At 34.5% G+C, this 25,039-nt stretch overlaps 1 protein-coding gene across 1 annotated transcript in view; it reads right to left on the bottom strand.

The window, feature by feature from the left end:
* Nucleotides 1-25,039, bottom strand: part of LOC127842835 (fibrillin-3-like) — a 145,606-nt gene that overhangs the window by 27,562 nt on the left and 93,005 nt on the right. Inside the window, exons 41-45 of the mRNA XM_052372586.1 lie at nt 23,422-23,544; nt 22,970-23,092; nt 18,682-18,804; nt 18,230-18,352; nt 4,316-4,420 (exon numbers count right to left, since the gene is read on the bottom strand). Coding sequence (XP_052228546.1) covers nt 4,316-4,420; nt 18,230-18,352; nt 18,682-18,804; nt 22,970-23,092; nt 23,422-23,544 — 597 coding nt within the window. The remainder of the gene's footprint in view (nt 1-4,315; nt 4,421-18,229; nt 18,353-18,681; nt 18,805-22,969; nt 23,093-23,421; nt 23,545-25,039) is intronic.

Below are 25,039 nucleotides of genomic sequence, written 5' to 3'. Positions count from 1 at the left end.
GCTTTTAATAATTCAGACATTCGTGACAAAGCCTGTCATTACTACTATTTTATATGATGAACACTTTCAAACTTGATTAATAAATAATTATAAATAAATATGTACAGGTCAATTTTGTAAAATGATTATCAATTTCATGGTGCAGTATTTATTATAAACCTCCATGAATCTGACAGTTGAATGTCACAAAGAACCATTCTTGAGTGCATTGAAATTATGAACTGTGGCTTTGAATTAATAAAACAAAAATACACATAAATATACAGCAAATTTAGAATCAATAAAATGTGTTTGACAAAACAAGACAAAAACCAATGCCTATATCAAATATTAAATTATAAGTGCAATTCTTTAATATAATCAAAAAAAGTAAGCATAGACAATTACCTGTGTCAAGTTTTTGTGTTGATGTCAAAACATGGTATGCGTTTTGATTTTTATTTTCACTTCTTGGCAGGTAGGTGGTGGGTTTTGCATTGAGGCACTTTTTTACAACCATACAGTCAATGTTTGTGCACCTTACATACAACTAGCCAAATACTTCGTAAAGGCTCTCCCTCAATGTTGTTTATTGTCAATGGAACCGGTCCAAAACCACAGCTCTTTCAAAACCGTAACTTCTCCAACAAAACACAAAGTTCAATTAGCCTTCCAACTATCACTGGGCACGTTCTTCTCTAGACATTGTTTCTGTGCGTTTATATAAACTCCCGAAGTGTAGTCGCTGTCTACAATTATTATTTCTTTCACTTTAAATTTCTGGAAACGCCCGCGTTTGTCACGGATCGACATTTTGACAAGTCGTGAAAATAGATGACTGGAAATGCCGATTTTGCCGGAAATGACGTTCCGGCGTTATTTTATTTAAATCGTTAATCGTTTGGCGAAAATTACTGTGGTCTGCAGAGTTTACTATACACTGTTTCACTTGGGAAACAGTTAAAAACGAACAGACAGGTAGACACTTTTTAAGAATCATGAAAAGTATAGGATGAAAGATGTTGTTGCTCGCAAATAATTTCTATTGCAACGATGTGTCATATATTTTCGTGGTGTAAATTTTGCTTGTGCTATTTGGAGTTTAAATTAAGATAAACAATCCGTGCAATAAGTTGGTAGTTAAGTAAATCTTTAACTGATGTGATTGGAATAATTCAAAAGGTGTCTTTATCAATTGCTTAATAGATATAAATAAAACGGAATTATCTTTCGGGAGTTCATACCCTGCGGACTTCGTACCAGGAGTATTTCATGTAACACTTTACTGGAAATTATGTATTTATGTGTGGTGCACATTGCGACAATCTCAAAAAGATATATCATTATGTACAATAAATGAAACAAGCTTTAATGTGGTACAAAGTCTTCATTATCTAATAAAAAAATTGCCATGCCAAAGAACATAGATTTCTAACTGACATAATTCGCTTGCAGAATAAATCTGGTTATTAAAAAAAAGAAAGAAAACAAATACTACAATAAATAGTAATCTGCTGTGCTAATATAACATATGCAATGCAATGCTTATAAATTAAGTTTTTATGTAACTTATTGTTATAAACAGACCGATTTCAGGGTTATGAATGTCCCCCATATGGCACAATTCAACTTAGAGTGGGCTTCTCCACGACCGAATGCTGGAAATTAAAAGCTTCAAACAGACAACAGTGTATTCTGTCTTCAAGGTACTGAGCTTGCATTAACTGTACATTAAATGAGTATTAATTATGTCAGTATTTGCTCGTTATTATGTATAATAATCACTTATGGGAAGTATCTTATTTTGGGGGCTAATTTGGATTTTAAATAGTACTTTTGTCTTCTTTAATTTATCCCAGATAGTCGTCCTACAGAACAATAACAGACCAATCACCATGCAGAGTTAGGCTAACAAAAGCAGACTTTTCAGTCCATTTCCTGTTGTCAGATCCCAATGTATATTGATTATAGATTCACTTTTATTATAGTTTGAATGTAAATAACTCTTCACTATAGACCATTTTATGATTTTTTTCATTCTGTATAGCACATGTGAACAGTATACCTCATACCAGAAAGGACCTGGATGCAGTGCATGTTGTTCAATATTCTACAATATGCGCCAGAAAAGAAAATGGGAGTGTTTTGAAAAAACAATTTGAAAACTATAGCCTCTGTGCTAAGCCTGGCAGTATGTGGCTGGTGACATGTTTTATTTTGGTTACTTCTTGTACAATGACTTTTATATAAAATTCAATTATTTGCGTGAAAATTATTTAACCCTTAAAAAAGTTAACGTTAAGTTTCAAAATATTTTGAAAGAAAATGTAAACTGTCACTTTAAATTTTAAAAGTTGCCGTGTATATTATGTAAATTTATGTATTGCTACACATACCCAGTAGTTTTGTACTATTAGACTGAGTAAGACTTTTGTGTCGCCTGCTACAAATCCAATACGTCAAGGGGACAACATAAATACAAATGGAACACAATAAATATATAAACATATATTTATACAACATTCATTCCCAAGAAGTGGGGCGTTCAAATCATACGGATTAGAATGTTAAATTATAGAAACACACTCTACATATGCATTTATATATAAGTTTTACCTTTATTAGGAGAACGCCTTTATTACTTTGAGACGTTCGTTCAGTTTTGTTCAAATGTTAGATACATCTGAAGAGACATTATGATATCCCAGTATATATTGAACACATAAATTAGTGGGGGGGGATTATGCCGATGGCCGATGCGAATGCGAATGTTCAGTTTTGTTCAAATGTTAGATACATCTGAAGAGACATTATGATATCCCAGTATATATTGAACACATAAATTAGTGTGGGGGGGGGGGGGGGGGGATTATGCCGATGGCCGATGCGAATGTCCTTTTCGGATCATATACGTTATATTATGTTTAACAAATCAATCGTAATAAAAACGATTACAGGAAAAGTGTATGCAATTATAAAATATACACAGGGGTAAATCATAATAAGACATGTATATCATAAACCGAATGAAGTTTCTAAAAATGAAAACAAATAAGCAAGAAAGCCACACATTCAAACATTGTGTCTATGCTTGCTATGCATAGAAAGTTCGAATCATTTGCTAGAAAACATAAGTAGACGGTACATGTATGAGGCTCAAAATAATGATCAAAAGAAGTCATTGATTTTTTCTTCAAAATGGACATGCACCTCCGTAAATAATTTCAACAAAGTCGTTTATACATATGTTCAGATCCTGTCCAATAAACCGGTCAAATGCGCCGAAAATTGAGAAAGAATTTGTTTGAATATTTTCACTTCTATGTTTATCGACGAAATCATCTGTGTAATCTTTATTCCGTACAAACCTGTACTCGTTCTCATTTCAATCTTCTTTACTGTTTGTGCCTAAATAAGTTTTATGTATAATTCGTTTTCCAAAATTGTGTTGCCAATAAAAGTACAATTGCCAATTCCATAATTTGTTCTTTTTCGTTTTGTATTCGAAGACTCTTTCATATTTCGATAAATAAATTTACGTTGATATAAACGCAAATGTCTTGAGAAAATCTGGTCAAGTTAACAAACGTTAACCACATCGTTATGGAATTATATGGAAGTGTAGACGCACGATTATTAAAATCCATCGTACAATATTATTTGATATTTATTCTACACGTGTTTTCGACAATAAATACCAATATTTTATCAAAATAACTTTTGTCATAGAAATAAAATATCGCACTCGATTATAGAACTATGTAGCTTTATGCAACAAACGAATCATCTAGAAATTATTGGTGTTTGTTAAGCTTAATCCACATAAGGTCATCGGAGTCGTTAATACAAAAATGTAATCAGTCTTCAATTTGTTGCGCTGGTAAACCATGATGACATAGACGTTTATTTTGCTTTAAAATGCTTTACTCGATAAAGTAAAATTCGACGTCTGGAACTTTGTAGTCTACTATTGTTCCGACCATAGTTTTGTAGAACCATAATGCTTATTTGAATCCTGTCTGAAATTAACAATTATATTTTATTTATTAGCTTCTTAATCGACGACAACCGTAATTTGGTCATCCCCTGATATACAAATGGGATAGTGGTGTCATTAAGCGATCCAGCAAGATAAACTCTATCCTCAGCTGAATGTTCGCCTGCACCACTGACCTGAATACAACTTCAGTGCCGCTTGTTCGGAAAATTTCATAAAATTTCCGCCATCTTCACTATAATGACATCGCCATATCAAAACCTCGTATAAATCTGACTGTTGCATCATTGACGTTCTTCCCCTTCAATATCCAAACCATCCATGAGACAATATATTTACCGTATTGACATCCTGGTCCGAACATTCCCGGTGCGCACTCGCCATTACATGACCACCCGTCTGCCTTACATTGCTCGTGTTCACGACAATGGCATCTAAGAAAGCCTGGAAAAAAAGTTGGTTGGCATTTTTTAGGCATGGCTTCTTTTTATGTTTTTTGGTATCTACATTCCCTCTACTGAAAATCTAGAAGAGATGTCACCTTCTCAGGTGCTTGACATCCTTTTATTAGGTCAAAGGTCAATGGGTACAGTTTTCAGTTGTTTAGGAGATGAAATGCATCTCATTGTGATTTATATCCGAAATTGAAAAGTTTAAGGCAGTAATATTGTCTGAAAAAGAACCTGCATTGATCTAATTAAAATTTGATCTATTCTAGTGTTTACTTATATGGGTCAAAAGGCCATTTAGTGCACTTTTATGCCAAAATAAACATGACAACAGGCATTGAAAAGCAACATAATAAAAAAATATTTTCTAAAAGTATTTTTTAAACAATGGACTAGTTTCTTCTAAATTTTGTTGATTCTATAAACATATTTGTAAAGATAAAACACAAATTAAAAGGATCCATTATATAAATATAACGAAGTACAACGTACGCTTAAAAAAAGACTGAAACTCATTTGTGTATTTCAGTACCTTATTAGATTGTTTTTAAGTGTACATTCTTCACCCTGTTTAAACTGCATATATCTTATACTGCTGATCAAATCCCTGTTGACTTCATGCTTGTACAGAAAACCCAATACAGAAAATAGCCAGGCTTTGTAAGTGAAAGTTAATGAAGAGTAAGTGCCCCTGAAATGGAAATGCCATTTGTATCTAGCAAAAAGTAAGACTCATTAGTAGCAATTGATAGTGATTCATGCAGCATTAAAAGGGATCTTTTCACGGTTTGGTAAATTGACAAAAAGTTGTTTCAGATTCGCAAATTTTCGTTTTAGTTATGATATTTGTGAGGAAACAGTATTACTGAACATTTACCATGGTCTAATATAGCCAATATATGCATCTTTTGACGATTTAAAACCCTAAAAATTATAAAGCGTTGCAACGCTTCAATTTAATTATTGAATAATTTGAAGAGTTCTGTTGTTGTCGCTAAATTTTGTCAAACTACGAAGATTGCTTATATAATGCATAAAATACTTCAATTAAGTATGATTGGCAGAATAGCCGAGCGGGCTAATGCGTTTTTACTTCAGGTTACTCCAGGACTCCGGGGGTCACTGGTTCGAGTCCAGCTGCGGCTACTTTTTTTTTCCTTTTTTAAATTTTATTCTTGATTTTTTAATGGAGCTTTTAAGATCCAATGTTTACATTTATCAATATAAAGCATTTAATGAAGTATTTCAAAACATGCCAAAAACTGTGAAAAGGCCCCTTTAAGGTATATATTATTCAGAATTGTTATCCCTTCCAGTCAAGTAGATGCTCATGAGGGGTCATATATTGCACTTTGCCCGTTTTATTTGAGTATTTAGTTTTAAAATGTATGCCACTGTGTGATCTCATATTGTATAATGTAACTGTGAATGTCTCATTTTAATCATGACTTTCCTGGCATTGTAATACAAGATATATAAGGAATGCCACTTTAACACTGAATAAATTATTGAAATGACATCCTGGGTTTTGGTACAAAACTTGTGATATGCATGAGACCAATGTACCATTTAGAATCTTTAGAAAAAACAGTGCAATTACTTAAGTAAATGGTTGTCATATATCTTAAAACATATTGGTATACATTGTGTATTTTCAGGTAAGGATCCATGGCTGAATAAAAATATAACGAGTCCAAAACCAATGGGAATTATAAAAAGGAAAGCAGATACTTCCACAAACTTTAAACTGTGCATTATTTGACAGGATAAAAAGAAAAATGATATCATACGAACTTACCAAACACCTGCATCAAGAAAATTAAAAGATAGCTTTGCCCTGCGACGAAAATATCACAATGATAATTATTTATTAACACTTGATAGATTAGAAAGGTTCATAGACTCTGACAATTGGGCAAGTAGGTCTGATCTGAAATGGCACAAAAGTTGTTACAGTGCTTTTACGTCAGGAACTACTATATCGCGCATTGAGAGACGATATCAGCAGCAGCTAAAGGTCAGTCATACAACTGAAAATCACGATGAAGAACAATTAACAATCCAACTTAGACGGCGCTCAAATCCTCCTATCAGTTGGTAAATGTGCATGTTCTGTCAGGAGGATACCAATGAAAAATTACACGAAGGTCAACAGTTCTTCCGATCAAGTGATATTCTAAATCGAGCAAAATGTGATGATATAATGAGAGCTCGTCTTTAGGGAATAGGGGATCTTATGACCGCTGAAGGCAAGTATCATAACAGATGTTTGAATGAATTCAAGCGGAGAACAAATGAAAAGTCGTCCTCAGCAAAAAGCGAAGTTGACGCTGCTATGGAACATTTTATTGAACGGTTAGCATGGTCATGTGTTTGATATGGTAATGGTGTGAAAAACATATACAGATATTAAAAAAATATTGGTTCTCAAATTCCAGCTAGATACATTTCGCTTAGACAGTCATTTTTTTGTGACATAGAAGCAAGGCTCAGCGATAAAGCTAAATTTGTCCTTCCACTCAAACAGCATATGACATTGATTATGTACCCCGGTGACGGTTCTGATTATGTGATAAGTCATTCGTTAAACCGGGAAACTGGATCCGATCAATTTGCTAGCCGTTCAGAGTCTGAATCAGAGGAATTATCAGATGACAGAGAAAAAAGTAGTGAACGTTTCATGCAAGACACAAATCTCTTTCAAGAATTGATCCATGTCTCTCTTCAAATAAGAAGTGACCTTGAGAAATCTCCCGGACATGAAGCAAAGTGGCAAAGTATCAACGGAGAGACTGTGCAGAACATTATTCCAAATAGTTTGTATTTGTTTCTGGTTATTTTGTTTGGAGGTATGTCGGCAGTGGAAAAAAATATGAGTTCAGAAACATATGAAAAAAGTGAGATAAATATTCAACGTATTTTGAGTGTTGACCAGGATATTATTTACGGTGTCTCTAAATGGAAGAAACTGACTCCTAAATATGTTTGACTTGGACTTCGGCTGCATCAAGCAACTCGCTCAGATACACTTGTTCATCTGTTCCATGCAGCCAATCAGTGTATTCCCATAGTAACAATAAGAGAATTTGACAATGCTATTGCTAATAACCTTCTAGATAAGTACAGACAAAACGGGTATTTATTCATTCCGTCATCAATCGCGCCGGGTGTCTTAACACACTACTCTTGTGACAATATAGATGTATTAGAGTGAACCCTTGATGGAAAAAATACATTTCACAGTACTCAAGTTTTGGCATGGCAACCTCAAACAGATGAACAATAAACTCCGACAGTAGGTTTGTTGAAAACATTGATAGCACAAAGCCCATTGACAGAGAGCTAATGGATGTATACCAAACCATCGAACATTCCAAAATGTCAGCAAATAAGCGTGCCAACAGAAACCTACACGGCTCTTGATATGAAAACTTGGACAATCGATACGAAATGAATAACAGATGACACAGTTTTGGCTTTGCTAATTTCTCGACAGTCATCATCTGGAAAACAGTGTGTACCGCTCTGGGGCGCATATAATGAAGCAACATATCAACAAAGTCATAGTGTAACCAGACCTAGAATGCCATCTATTCTGTGTACACCGGCGGAAGAGTACGACACAATCGTAACTATCATAAATAGATTTGAAGGAATAAGTAGGCATGTTGGACAGAAATACACTGTTATAACTGCTGAACAGCCATTATACAGCAAAGGCAAAGCAATATTATACGCAAATAAAGAACGTTACAAGAATGTTATTTTCATGATGGGAGGACTTTATATATGCTTCAATTTCCCTTGCGCGATCGGTCAACATATGGAATGTTCAGGATTGGAGGACGTATTTCTTGAAGCAGGTGTATTTGGACCAAATGCTGTTACTAAGGTTATGGAGGGAAATGCATATAATCGTGCGGTTATGGGCCATATGCTTGCATATGAGGCGATTTGGTGGTTAAAATTAATATATTTTCTTCAGTGGTTAGAATCTAAGGGAAAAAAAATCCAGAACTTGAACATGAAGTTAGAGAGTTAGAGGTTGCTTTTGAAATGAAAAGTCGCTTGAACCGAGATGATTTTCGTGAAACAAATGATAATCTTTTTGAAGCAGTTAAGGAGAAAAAAATAGGTGAATTACTAGATAAATTCGACAAAAAGAAAGGTGAAGTGAAGAACTTTTCTCTTTGTAATTCCTACCTACATTTGGTTTACATCCTTATGAAGTTCATTAAAGCGCAAAGAATAGGCGATTGGCTGTTTCATATTGAAGCCTTTTCCGAGACGCTACCGTGGCTAATGGTGTACGACCACACAAACTATGCCCGCTGGGTTCCTGTATATCTTGCAGACATAAAAGCATTAGAATATGTTGCACCTGAAGTGTTCAAAGAGTTTATTGAAGGTCACTTTGTAGTCAGGCCGAAGGAAAAAGCATTCAACGGAGTACCTGTCGACCAAGCTACTGAGAAGATAAACAGAATGTGTAAAACGACTGGGGTATTATTGGAATAACAAGACATGACCAGGCAAGAGGTTTTGTATTACGTGGTCAGTAAGATCTGAGGTTTCCAATAGTACTATGAAATTGTTCAATCAACATGATGATGTCGAAAATATTGGAATATTCAAGAACAGAGCAGATGGAACTCGTTCGAGAGTTTCTTCAGAGGAAGAGTGCATCAAAAAATGATACAGCTCTTTGGTTCATATGATATATTCGGAGTGCATGAAGGGAAGAACAGACTGTTCTCAATAGCATCTAAGGACGTTGCAACTAATGATATCAGAGATGATTTATAAACCTGTGAAAGTCGAGGTAAAACATTATTTAAGGAATTTGCAGAGAAAAGGCTGAAAGAGCAGAATGTTGAGTTTTATGCTACTATTCAAAAGGTACAGTCCAAAAACTGTTGCATATCTCTATAAGAAGACAGTCAGTGAAAAGCAGAAAGTGACAAAGATTTTAAAGACTGACAGAAAGCTAATGTAGAGACTTTTCAAGGCAGCTAATTCAGGGATAGCCGTAGAAACAACATCTGTACTAGAACATGAAATTTCTGATGTGCCATTATCATGTGCAAAGGCTAGTGGGAAAATGCATGAAACCCAGAAATCAAACATACTCAAAATGCTTACAAAGGACAATGATATAGTGACGCCTCAAATTGTTCAGAAAACGACTGATGCAACATATGCAATAATTGATGGACACACGCAAATACAGAGTTTAGGTAAGCCTAAGGACTGTCCAACATTTGGACAATATGCAACTGTTTTTGTTACATCTGTTTTAAGGCATTTCAAGGTAAACACTACCCGAGTTGATGTGACTTTTAATCGATACTTTGGAAGTAAATCTATCAAAGAGGCAACGAGAGTTAAGAGGAAAGGAAAGCGTTAACCTATTAGGAAGCTCATTACAAGTCCAAACGTTCCCCTTCCGCAAATATGGGAACAGTATATCACACACGATGATAATAAAGCAGACTTGGCTGAATTTCTCTCCAACGAATTGCCTAAAAAAATAAGAAAATCTTCCAGCAGGATCAACTATAGTTGCAGGAGGTGGTTTTCCAGGTGATGTTGATTCAATGTCAGAAGGAACATTTTGGGGTTTCACGAATTGACAGGATGCGACACCACATCTGCTCTAAATGGAATTCAGTAAGAAAACCGACTGGGTGAAGTATATCGCACAACCTGATACATTGGAGGGTGTTGGTAGAGATGTTGATGCTCTAGCAGTTATCAAATTTATGTGTCTGCTGTATGGCTGCTGTCAGGACCACCCACCAAACATTGACACATGGAGGTATCGGTTATTTTTGAAAGCCAGGAAGAGTTTGGATTTGTTACCCCCTACAAATGATGCGCTTGAACTTCACATTAAAAGGGAAAATTATCAGGCAAAGATATGGCTAAATGCCACAGATAAGGATTTTCAGCCTGATGATCCACTTGATTTTGGCGCAAGAAAACTTGAAGAAAATTCATTGAAACCGGTATGGATGAGGAAACCAAAGGTCCCTGCAGCATGTGTCCATTAAGTATCACGTGGCTCTCAAAAAAAGTGTAGTACAGCACGATGTAAGTGCTATATTGAGCTGACAAAGGATGCTTGTTTGAATGCGCATGTGAAGCGAATGGCTGTTTAAACCTAATTTATTTTATTTCAAGATTCAAGATTTTGAAATATATTACTAAATAGATCACATTTTTTGGTAAAATAATTTATGTTTTACATTATTCTTATCTATTACAATTAATTCTAATTTAGTGAAGTAAAAATAACGTATTTTGCATTAATATGACATTATAGAACGTACAATATTAAGAACTACATTAAAGTATACTATTTGAGCTGAATTATTTTATTTAAAATAGTATTTAGCATAATATGCATATAAAACAATATATATATATTTAGACTGTAACGTAGATCACACATGTTTACTTGTAACTATTCTTTCATTGTTTTAAGTCTTGTAATTGTATTGATAGGATCATGCAGAAATTAGTTTGGTTCTTATTATAAAATGTTGTTATATTAAAAAACGCAATAAGTATTAAAAGTCTAAAAATGAACATTGTTTTTCTTTTAATTTAGGTAACGTAATTTACAAAGTTAGGAACAGTCACTTAAAATACAACAGAGAAATACTCTTTCCATCATCAAAGTATCCATCTCTCATTGAAAAGTTACGTTTAAATATAATAATACATGGATCTTTGGTTGGTTTTAACATTCACTGCAATTCACGTTCTATACGGGTTATAAAAGTGCACTTGATGACCTTTGACCTACTTTTGAAAAGCCAAAATCAGTTAAAAAATGAGATACCCCTTCAAGTATCAAATATAAATCAGTTTAGGAGTAAAATCAGTAATAGTATATGATACTTTACAATTTAGGCAATGTAACCTTAATTTTTAAAGCAAAATGCACTCATTGAATGTTTGACCTATAACATGGTCGTCAAGCATCTCAGAGGGTGACATCCCTTCCAATTTTTTTTAATGTATTTGAAATCATTATAACATAAAAGGAAGTCATGCTTGAGAAATGCCATCAGATGTAAGATTTCAGGAAATGTTAGGCCAACTATGTTCCAGAAGCCTCTTAATTTAAATTTCATTCTTATCCTTAATTTTGGACATTTTCTCGAGTGTTTCATTTTCTATTGCAGTAGTTTGGCATCAAGAATTGCATTAAAATAACATCATTATGTCAATGTTATTTTAGGAATACCAAAACAAACATGTGATTCCTTATCTAGTAAAGAAATACAACACATTGTAATTTTGAACTTAAGTGAAATTATTTAAGAACTGACTTAAGATGTTTCTGGACTACCACCCCTGATTCTATTTATCTTGAGTTAGAGAGCCGACAAGGCTAATTTGGCAAGTTTTGAAAACTAAAAGGTCCTTCAGGCAAACATGCTGTTTATTTCACTCTAAACATTATCATTAAGTTTCATAATTTTTTGATTTAAACTTTTGAGTTTATCTTACAAAAGATAATGTTAATATGACCTCTTGTTAATCAAGGGCCTGTTGATATTCAGAAGTGCTTCAAGAGACCTTCCAGATTTTCGTACCAGGCCAATATATATTCCAACCAACGTTATGTCACTTAACTATTTGAGTGAGGGGACATCGTTCTTCTGGACGCCACAAATCTAAATGTCTCAGGCTTTTTCATAATACGTTCCACATTTCAAATGCGCATATAAGTATCTTCATAAAGGAATGTATATGAAGAAGTTTAATTACATGTATTGCAAATCATACTTTATTATTAAATTTTCTATTAAATAAGATATTGTACTTTAAAAATGGTGTTAATTGAGACATACGTTTTAGGCTTACAGGTTTTAAGTTTTCACTTCTATGAATAAGTCAACAACTTCTTGAAGATTGTTTTACAAACACTTCATAACATCGTTATCTATGTAAACTTAAAATAAGACGTCAAAACAGAGAACAGTCAATCTGCTTTGCATTTCTTCCAACATATAACGGAAAATAATAAGCGATGTTTGATAAATTCATTAAAGTGACTGATGTCATAACATTTGTACTTGCCTTTTTTCATTACTCATTCTATACAAATGATTTTGATTTTCAAAGCATTTAAAGTTTTTTTGACAAATATGAAGCTTTTCATTTTCCTACGCCAGTGTGTGAATTGAATTGTCACAAATGAAACCACAAAGTTTGAATTAAAGAAATTACTTTTCTTGAGATTTATTTCTTTGTTAAATTATAAAACAAAACTTGTTTCATACAAAGATGTTGTGATTCACCTAACGACACTTAAAGTATGTTGTAAAGGCTCATAATATTGGATAAATTCAAATTGAACAAACACCATAATATGTTTAATACATACCAGTGAATTCAACATGGACACAAATGAAAATTAACTTCAGAACCTTAAAGGTATTGTAACAAAAGAAGGCCAACCAAACAACCAAACACAATATTACTTGTGTATTTAATTATTTGTGATAGAAAATTATCTATAGTTTAAAACTAATATTTTAGTTCTATAAACTTAAGTTACAATACATGACTTAAAATGACAAACAGAGTAAAGTGTTTATATAATTTCCATGAACATACATTTTGTCAAACATTTGTGTTAGAATATTAAGATAAACAATAAACTTTAAACTTCTTAACATCATTTGATATTTTAAAAGAAAATTCTTTTAATTGACATCCTCAACAAAATAATTTTTGGTTGCGGATGGGTGCAAATCCGTTTATAAACACTACGATCTTAGAGGAAATAATTAAGGTAATTGTTTATATGCATTGCAATTCTTCTCATTGATATCTATACATCCATGAAGTTTCATGTTGAAATCTTTAAGCATATCTGAGACATCTAGGCCCTGAACATTACATCATACAAAAAAAACAAAGTGCAATAACTCTTTTTTAAGAAAGTGTATGGTTATAGTTCTTGTGCAAGGCAATTATCCTCATTGATATCAATACAACGATGAAATTAAATGTTGAAATCTTCTAAGGTATCTGAAATAAAGCCCTGAAAAGTTACATCATATAAAAAAACAAATAGTGATAACTCTCATTTGAGAAAGTATAGGGTTATGGTTCTTGTGCTTGGCAATTCTCCTCGTTGATATCAATACACCCATGAAATTTAGTGTTAACATTTTTTGTGGATATTCTGAGATATAGCCATGACAATTTACATCAGACAAAAACACAGAAAAAGGCATTAACTCTCATATAAACAAGTGTAGGGTTATGGTTCTTGTGCATAGAACTTCTGCTCATTGATATCTATATACCGATGAAGTTTCATGTTGATATCTTATATAGTTTCTAAGATATTTCCATGAACAATGTGTGACAGACAGACGGACGGACTGACAGACCGACAAAGCCAATTCTATATCCCTCCATTTTTGTCGGTTGTTAATATGAAGACTTTCATTATTTTTATACAAGTATATAATGCCTCAGTGTTGAAGTACCACAACGTATTATGTGTTAAAAAGCTACAACAAAAACCTGCAAAAATTAGTGAGAAATCCCTTAAACAGTTGGATATGAACAGAACATTTATGAAAATGTTATTCCAGGGAGTTTTCTAAGATTTTTGTTTTTATTTCCTAAGCAAAGAGGGTGACTCAAAATTGATTCAAGTATCTGCTAATCAGTGGCCAGGGCACTGTCTTCCCCCCAAAAAAAATGATTGACATTACCATGAACAAAGGCATTCTTTCACAACTCAAGTGACAAATCATAATTAATGCAAATCACTTCCAAGACATTTGGTAATCCCAAATTGAGATTTCAGACGAAATAATGCATGACAAAGCCTTGTGCGGCAATTATTGACATTAAAAAAATCCCTCACTTGCCTAGCATGGAGACAAAGGACACTTAGCAAAATTCCAAGGAAATTAGAAATGTGACCTTTAATACAATAATGGGGAACAATGCAAACAATGTGTAAAGGATTTGAGGGCCCAGCGTAAATTTAGACTTGGCTGTTCTTTTTAATTATTTAATCAAAGCGCTGAAAAAAATTCAAATGTATACAGAGTGTGTCTTGGCGCACAGCTCGATATGTGTGTGTGCATTGTTTATCATCCTATTTATGTAATAGAGATTAATTGAACGAAATAACAAAAGGATTTCCTTTTAAGACGTTTTGAAAAAAATAAAATTTGCATTCACCATCATATTAAATGAATATTGTTGGAATATCGAATACCTATCTCACTTAGAATATAATTTCAGGATGGAAATTCCCTTTACAAAACTGTTTTGACACCATATCTAAATGCAAAATTTACAATAAGACCTTAAATGACCTTTACATAACGCCAGCAGTCACGAATGCATACATTCGAACATTTCATAGGCTGATCCGAAAGAAATTCTCTGAGCTTTGGCTACATCACTGTGTCTCTGCACAGTGTAAAGGATGTTACACTGTTCAGTGTTAGGAATTCCTGACTACTTTTTGCATGTTCAAACGACACCTAATTACAAATTGTGGCCTAGGTAAAACTACGCTTTAGAATCCAACTCGAAGAATTCCAGGGTCTGTTATCGGTCACTTAATCGTCAGTGGAAGAAATAATTGACTATCGATAAACACAGTTTTGCTTTCAAGATGAGAAAACAAACACTACCAAAATAGTATAGGATCACGATGAGAAGTAAATCGTTTCATTATTTAACCACAAAAGCTTGCCGTATTCGGTCAGCAAGTCTTGAAATCTTTCCTGAACGCCTGAAAACCCGACTTTACCAGTTTGCTGTATTTACTATTTTGATTTAATTTTATATCGAGCAACATTGTGCAAAAAATCAGGGTGCGGGATCGCGAGACTTTTTGGGGTTCCACCTTTAAACTTTAAGGAATTTATACACGACGCTAAGTGATGTTTTATTTCAAATAACTTTTTAAAACAAATTTTCTTAAGACTTTCAACTAGTGCATAAAAGACAAATTAATAATATTTGCTGAACATTTAATGGTGCCTCAGGAGACAATGCTGACTCAGAAGATAATATTGACTGAAAATTGAATGGTTCCTCGGGAAACAATGCTGGCTCAGAAGATAATATTGACTGAACATTTAATGGGCCTTAGAAGACAATGCTGGCTCAGAACATAATATTTGCTGAACATTTAATTGTGCCTCGGGAGACAATGCTTGCTCAAAAGATACTTCTGGCTGAATATTTAATGGTGCCTCAGGAGACAATGCGGGCCCAGAAGTTAATATTGGCTGAACATTTAATGGTGCCTCTGGAAACAATGCTGGCTCAGACGATAATATTAGCTAAACATTTAATTAACCAGTCGCCACCTGTCAATCAAAATTGGCTGATCGGAAAATTTGATTGACAGATTTTTACACGACCCTCAGTAACGCTTATCTGGCCGCCATTTTGTCCGACAAACAAAGCTTGCCGTACATATGGAATGGACGTAATTGTTAAGAGTTAACACAGATTTTATATCAAATGCCTGATAATTGCTGTTTGATCATTATTCAAAATTGTAGGTGCTATACATACTTTATAAAAGGTCATTATTTTACCTTTATTTCTTGAACATTTGAACGAGTAACGAGAAAACAAACACAATAAATAGTTTGACCACAACAGTTGTGTGTTCTATAAAACGTGTTTAACCGTTTGATGCACAATAGTATTAAGCAGTTTGGGCAACATAATAATTGCCACACGTGCTTATTAATAATCTCAGCGTATTTGTCGATAATTAATAAATGACAGTATGTTTCGCGGATCTCAGAATGAAGGAACATTAAGGCATTGTCAGGTACTGTACACACGAAAAGAAAACTATTTAATTACTTGAATCATTTCCAATTATATATTTATTTTCTGTTGATCATAAACAAGGGAAATCATCAAAAATTGTAAACTTAAATATTGTTTCAACTAAAGTAAAAACAACAAAAAGGTGATTTCAACGCGGCTTAGCCAGCCTTAGCGACTTCGAGTGTAAAATGTACGTCTTATAATACAACAACAACAACATTTCTAATACAACATATATTGATACGGGGAGAAATGTGAACATTGCAATGAACATATGAGGTCCAACTTGTTATAAACAAACAAAAGCATAACATGTTTAATATATTCCATTCGAATGTTCGTGAACAGAACCGTAATACCAACATTTCATTTTTCGATAGTGAAATGTATCTGGTTCACTTTAAAAATACATGAAATAACACGCATATCAGACTATTTGTTAATGAAAACTCGAAATTAGACCTATATTAAATTATGGTTACAATCAAAATTTAATTTATATTTAAATAAAAAGAATCGGTGCATTTTTAAAAATAACACAATAAAACAAAGATCTAAAGATTTTTAATAAACAAAAAACTCATAATGGTATAGATGTGTCATTTGCATTTAATAAAATTATTTTCAAATAAATAATTATATATGAATAGCCGCCGGATTCACTGTAAGGCTGTTTAATACTAGTTAAAAATCAATATGAAATAAATTTTCATTATTACAACAGATTTTTATTCAAATCCCTATAATATGTATATGAAACGTTTCTGATAGTCAGTCTGTCGTTTCCTCATTTATTTTGATTACGCCATTTCCCTCTAAAGCATTTATGATTGTATAAAAGTTTTACAAAGTAGTTTAGTTTAGTGTGTGGCTTTAACAATTTATATTGTAGAAAATAGCATGATACATCGTTACAAATATAGTATTTTACTCGCCTAATCCGCTATCATTTTGATCTGCATGTCGGAGTTTTCTAATCACTAGACCACGTTTCTATTTGGGCGGAGCGATCGATAATTTGGCGACTGGTCAATTGTGCCTCGAGAGACAATGCTGACTCAAAAGATAGTATTGGCTTAACATTTAATGTTGCATCAGGAGACAATGCTGGCTCAGAAGATAGTATTAGCTGAACATTTAATCATTTAATGGTGCCTCAAGAAACAATGCAGACTCATAAAATACTATTGGCTAAACATTTAATGGTGCCTCCGTAAACAATGCTGGCTCAGATGATAATATTGGCTAAACATGTAACGGTGCCTCAGGAAACAAGGCTGGCTCAAAAGATAATATTCGCTGATGATTTAATGGCGCCTCAGGAAACAATGCAGACTCAAATGATAATATTTGATATACATTCAATGGTGCCTCAGGAAACAATGCTGGCTCAGATGATAATATTGGTTGAACATTTAATGGCGCCTCAGGAGACAATGCAGACTCATATGATAATATTGGCTTTACATTTAATGGTGCATCAGGAAATAATGCTGGCTCAGAAGATAATATTGACTAAACATATAATGAAACGTCGAGAAACAATGCTGGCTCAAAAGATAGTATTGGCTGAACAAGTAATGGTTGCTCGGAAGATGATGGCCGAAAGGTTTATGCTTGCAGGGAAGATAATGCTTGTCACATATAAAACTTGCACAGAAGATTATCCTTACCGAAGCTATTAGAATACAACTGTACTTATATACCGTAACGTCATTAAAACGTTTATGAATAAGATTGTTTGACAACAACAACAATAAAAAAACACTTTAGGCAAGTATAATCTTCTCAAACACAGCTCAAGGAAGTGTATGATTTCCAGGCACTCCGTGTTATATATCACACACAACTGGTAAGAGATTAGAAGTTCACATGTTTTTAGGTGAATCAGAATATATTAAGTAGATTTTTGAGTGGGTAAGAAATATTCCCGGATCACAAGTTATTGGACTACCTGCGCATGTTTTATTGTCGGCCTGTAGTCGGAAGCCTGTGCGGCACGAGCAGACGAAGCTACCGACGGTGTTCGAGCACTGCAGTTGGCAGCCGTGCGTCTGGCTGGCGCATTCGTCAACATCTGTAGATATTATGAGTCGCGTTCTAAGAAATTGGGTTAATGCATGTGCGTCAAGTGTCATCCCCGATTATCCTCTGCGGACTGCACAGGCTAATCAGTGACAACGCTTTCTGCTTTTATAGAATTCTTCATTTAAAGGATTTCTCTTCTAAACGAAAATCCAATTAAGGCGGAAAGTGCCGTCCCTGATTAGCCTATGCTGATATTGATACAAGTATTACATGGTTGAACATCTATCTATTCAATCCCCAAAACCAGGCGAACAACAAAAGTGATGACTAAAACCTCTAAATAAATAAATAAGTCAATAACGAACGTAGGTTTCGAACCTGTGCAGCTATGTTCGTCTGCTTGTAGCTGAAATCCGGCTAAACAGGAGCATTGATACCCGCTAGGTCGGTTAGAACACTTGTGCGCACAGCCGCTCATGCCTGTCATGCACTCGTCAATATCTGCAACGAACGAGAAAACATCGATGTCACGGTTTACCCTAACAAAGCTGATTCAAAAAACCTTGTTGGCACAGACAAAAAAATGTTGATTCATAAACTAATATTGTTTAGTTAGATATTGCCGAGGCAGAAGATTGTCTTTTGCATCAGCAATATCTCATCGTGCATACATTAAAGATAATTTTAACTGAAACGATAATGTTTTCGGAGAACATGCTGCTGGCTCAAAAGATACTGCTGGATCAGAAGGCAATGCTGACTAGGAATACAAAGCTGGTACAAAAGACAACGATGGCTCACAATAGTTGGCTCAGAAGATACTGTTAAGTGTGAACTTTATGGTGGCTCAGAAAACAATGCTGGCTCAAAAGATAATATTAGCTGAACATTTAATAATTGGGCATCAGGAGACAATGCTGACTCAGAAGATAATATTGGCCGAACATTTAATAGTGCCTCAGTAAATAATGCTGGCTCAGTAGATAATATTGGCTGAACATTTAATAGTTCCTCAGGAAACAATGCTGACTCAGAAGATAATATTGACTGAACATTTACTGGTTCCTCAAGAAACAATGCTGGCCCAGAAGATAATATTGGCTGAACATTTAAGGGTGCCTCAGGAGACAATGCTGACTCAGAAGAAAGTATTGGCTGAACATGCTATGGTTCTTCAGGAAACAATGCTGGCTCAGAAGATAATATTGACTTAACATTAAATGGTTCCTCAGGAAACAATGCTGACTCAGAAGATAATATTCGCTGAACATTTAATTCTGCCTCAGGAGACAATGCTGACTCAGAACATAATATTGACTGAAAATTTAGTGGTTCCTCGGGAAACAATGCTGGCTCAGAAGATAATATTGACTGAACATTTAATGGGCCTTAGAAGACAATGCTGGCTCAGAAGATAATATTTGCTGAACATTTAATTGTGCCTCGGGAGACAATGCTTGCTCAGAAGATACTTTTGGCTGAATATTTAATGGTGCCTCAGGAGACAATTCGGGCCCAGAAGATAATATTGGCTAAACATTTAATGGTGCCTCTGGAAATAATGCTGGCTCAGACGATAATATTGGCTGAACATTTAATTAACCAGTCGCCACCTGTCAATCAAATTTTCCGATCAGCCAATCAGATATCGATTTTTACACACCCCTCAGTAACGCTTATCTGGCCGCCATTTTGTCCGACAAACAAAGCTTGCCGTACATATGGAATGGACGTAATTGTTAAGAGTTTACACAGATTTTATATCAAATGCATGATAATTGCTGTTTGATCATTATTCAAAATTGTAGGTGCTATACATACTTTATAAAAGGTCATTATTTTACCTTTATTTCTTGAACATTTGAACGAGTAACGAGAAAACAAACACAATAAATAGTTTGACCACAACATGTGTGTGTTCTATAAAACGTGTTTAACCGTTTGATGCACAATAGTATTAAGCAGTTTGGGCAACATAATAATTGCCACACGTGCTTATTAATAATCTCAGCGTATTTGTCGATAATTAATAAATGACAGTATGTTGCGCGGATCTCAGAATGAAGTAACATTAAGGCATTGTCAGGTACTGTACACACGAAAAGAAAACTATTTAATTACTTGAATCATTTCCAATTATATATTTATTTTCTGTTGATCATAAACAAGGGAAATCATCATAAATTGTAAACTTAAATATTGTTTCAACTAAAGTAAAAACAACAAAAAGGTGATTTCAACGCGGCTTAGCCAGCCTTAGCGACTTCGAGTGTAAAATGTACGTCTTATAATACAACAACAACAACATTTCTAATACAACATATATTGATACGGGGAGAAATGTGAACATTGCAATGAACATATAATGTCCATCTTGTTATAAATAAACAAATGCATAATATGTTTAATATATTCCTTTCGAATGTTCGTGAACAGAACCGTAATACCAACATTTTATTTTTCGAAAGTGAAATGTAACTGGTTGACTTTAAAAATACATGGAATAACATGCATATCCGACTATTTGTTAATGAAAACACGAAATTAGACCTATATTAAATTATGCTTACAATCAAAATTTAATTTATATCCAAATAAAAAGAATCGGTGCATTTTTAAAAATAACACAATAAAACAAAGATCTAAAGATTTTTAATAAACACAAAACCCTTAATGATATAGATGTATCATTTGCATTTAATAAAATTATTTTCAAATAAATAATTATATATGAATAGCCGCCGGATTCACTGTAAGGCTGTTTAATACTAGTTCAAAATCAATATGAAATAAATGCTCATTCTAACAACAGATTTTTATTCAAATCCCTTTAATATGTATATGAAACGTTTCTGATAGTCAGTCTGTCGTTTCCTCATTTATTTTGATTACGCCATTTCCCTCTAAAGCATTTATGATTGTATCAAAGTTTTACAAAGTAGTTTAGTTTAGTGTGTGGCTTTAACAATTTATATTGTAGAAAATAGCATGATACATCGTTACAAATATAGTATTTTACTCGCCTAATCCGCTATCATTTTGATCTGCTTGTCGGAGTTTTCTAATCACTAGACCACGTTTCTATTTGGGCGGAGCGATCGATAATTTGGCGACTGGTCAATTGTGCCTCGGGAGACAATGCTGACTCAAAAGATAGTATTGGCTTAATATTTAAAGTTGCATCAGGAGACAATGCTGGCTCAGAAGATAGTATTGGCTGAACATTTAATCATTTAATGGTGCCTCAAGAAACAATGCTGACTCAGAAGATACTATTGGCTAAACATTTAATGGTGCCTCCGTAAACAATGCTGGCTCAGATGATAATATTGGCTAAACATGTAACGGTGCCTCAGGAAACAATGCTGGCTCAGAAGATAATATTGGCTGATGATTTAATGGCGCCTCAGGAAACAATGCTGACTCAAATGATAATATTTGCTATACATTTAATGGTGCCTCAGGAAACAATGCTGGCTCAGATGATAATATTGACTGAACATTTAATGGCGCCTCAGGAGACAATACTGACTCAGATGATAATATTGGCTTAACATGTAATGGTGCCTCAGGAAATAAGCTGGCTCAGAAGATAATATTGACTAAACATATAATGAAACGTCGAGAGACAATGCTGGCTCAAAAGATAGTATTTGCTTAACAAGTAATTGTTGCTCGGAAGATGATGATGGCCGAAGGTTTATGCTTGCAGGGAAGATAATACTTGTCACATATAAAACTTGCACAGAAGATTATCCTTACCGACGCTATTAGAATACAACTGTACTTATATACCGTAACGTCATTATCATGCAAGTACCTGTTATCGAACAGCACCTATTATCGGACGTTTTGTTTTGGTTTCGTATGCACATGTGCAAAAGTGTGCATGACGTCACATTGATAAAAAAATGGTCGCACATGAAGTCCATGACCTACTTGCCTACTTAGCCTGAAACAAATGCGCCAAAAACAGGTTAAAGGGATGCATTTATTGTTATTTACACTGTTTTATGTGTTTTTTGCTATTACTTTTTGAATACATTTATCAAAACGTGCATTTACACACCAAAAAGCAAATTTCCGTTTGCAATTTTTATTGCAGCAGACGCAGATTTTTTGCCGAGTCCGGGTCACGTGATAGTCATGTGACTTTATATATACTGGAGTAGTATTTATGAAGTGTCGGGTAATAGGTCATGTTAACATCGGCCGCCATTTTGTTTTGTCTGCTAGAGGTGACAATAACCAGAGAAGTATTGTTATAAATTCTTGAAGGTAGGTTGCAGCAAAACTTTACAGATAAATCATTTAATGATTGAACTGTTAGACATTTGATAAAACAAAATGTTTTTGTCATTTTAAGTCTTTCAATTTTAAGGAAATTGAACGTTATTTCTTAGGTGTTCGATAACTGGTTCGTCCACCATAAAACGTTTATGAATAAGGTTGTTTGACAACAACAACAATAAAAAAACACTTTAGGCAAGTATAATCTTCTCAAACACAGCTCAAGGAAGTGTATGATTTCCAGGTACTCCGTGTTATATATCACACAAAACTGGTAAGAGATTAGAAGTTCACAAGTTAATAGGTGATTCAGAATATATTAAGTAGATTTTTGAGTGGGTAAGAAATAGTCCCGCATCACAAGTTATTGGAGTACCTGCGCATGTTTTATTGTCGGCCTGGAGTTGGAAGCCTGTGCGACACGAGCAGACGAAGCTACCGACGGTGTTCGAGCACTGCTGTTGGCAGCCGTGCGTCTGTCTGGTGCATTCGTCAACATCTGTAGATATTATGAGTCGCGTTCTAAGAAATTGGGTTAATGCATGTGCGTCAAGTGTCATCCCAGATTATCCAATGCGGACTGCACAGGCTAATCAGGGACAACGCTTTCTGCTTTTATAGAATTCTTCATTTTAAGGATTTCTCTTCTAAACGAAAATCCAATTAAGGCGGAAAGTGCCGTCCCTGATTAGCCTATGTTGATACTGATACAAGTATTACATGGTTGAACATCTATCTATTAAATCCCCAAAACCAGGCGAACAACAAAAGTGATGACTAAAACCTCTTAATAAATAAATAAGTCAATAACGAACGTAGGTTTCGAACCTGTGCAGCTATGTTCGTCTGCTTGTAGCTGAAATCCGGTTAAACAGGAGCATTGATACCCGCCAGGTCGGTTAGAACACTCGTGCGCACAGCCGCTCATGCCTGTCATGCACTCGTCAATATCTGCAACGAACGAGAAAACACCGATGTCACGGTTTACCCTAACAAACCTGATTCAAAAAACCTTGTTGGCACAGACAAAAAAATGTTGATTCATAAACTAATATTGTTTAGTTAGATATTGCCGAGGCAGAAGATTGTCTTTTGCATCAGCAATATCTCATCGTGCATACATTAAAGATAATTTTAACTGAAACGATAATGTTTTCGGAGAACATGCTGCTGGCTCAAAAGATAATGCTGGGTCAGAAGGCAATGCTGACTAGGAATACAAAGCTGGTACAGAAGACAACGATGGCTCACAATAGTTGGCTCAGAAGATACTGTTAGGTGTGAACTGTATGGTGGCTCAGAAAACAATGCTGGCTCAAAAGATAATATTAGCTGAACATTTAATAATTGGGCATCAGGAGACAATGCTGACTCAGAAGATAATATTGGCCGAAAATTTAATGGTGCCTCAGTAAACAATGCTGGCTCAGAAGATAATATTGGCTGAACATTTAATAGTTCCTCAGGAGACAATGCTGACTCAGAAGATAATATTGACCGAACATTTACTGGTTCCTCAAGAAACAATGCTGGCCCAGAAGATAATATTGGCTGAACATTTAAGGGTGCCTCAGGAGACAATGCTGACTCAGAAGACAGTATTGGCTGAACATGTTATGGTTCTTCAGGAAACAATGCTGGCTCAGAAGATAATATTGACTTAACATTAAATGGTTCCTCAGGAAACAATGCTGACTCAGAAGATAATATTGGCTGAACATTTAATTCTGCCTCGGGAGACAATGCTGACTCAGCAGATAATATTGACTGAAAATTTAATGGTTCCTCGGGAAACAATGCTGGCTCAATAGATAATATTGACTGAACATTTAATGGGCCTTAGAAGACAATGCTGGCTCAGAAGATAATATTTGCTGAACATTTAATTGTGCCTCGGGAGACAATGCTTGCTCAGAAGATACTTTTGGCTGAATATTTAATGGTGCCTCAGGAGACAATGCGGGTCCAGAAGATAATATTGGCTAAACATTTAATGGTGCCTCTGAAAACAATGCTGGCTCAGACGATAATATTGGCTAAACATTTAATGGTGCCTCTGAAAACAATGCTGGCTCAGACGATAATATTGGCTAAACATTTAATTAACCAGTCGCCACCTGTCAATCAAATTTTCCGATCAGCCAATCAGATATCGATTTTTACACACCCCTCAGTAACGCTTATCTGGCCGCCATTTTGTCCGACAAACAAAGCTTGCCGTACATATGGAATGGACGTAATTGTTAAGAGTTTACACATATTTTATATCAAATGCCTGATAATTGCTGTTTCATCATTATTCAAAATTGTAGGTGCTATACATACTTTATAAAAAGTAATTATTTTACCTTTATTTCTTGAACATTTGAACGAGTAACGAGAAAACAAACACAATAAATAGTTTGACCACAACATTTGTGTGTTCTATAAAACGTGTTTAACCGTT

The sequence above is a fragment of the Dreissena polymorpha genome, chromosome 8, assembly GCF_020536995.1.
Source record: "Dreissena polymorpha isolate Duluth1 chromosome 8, UMN_Dpol_1.0, whole genome shotgun sequence".
Taxonomy (NCBI): domain Eukaryota; kingdom Metazoa; phylum Mollusca; class Bivalvia; order Myida; family Dreissenidae; genus Dreissena; species Dreissena polymorpha.
This window is presented reverse-complemented; position numbering and strand designations above follow the sequence as displayed.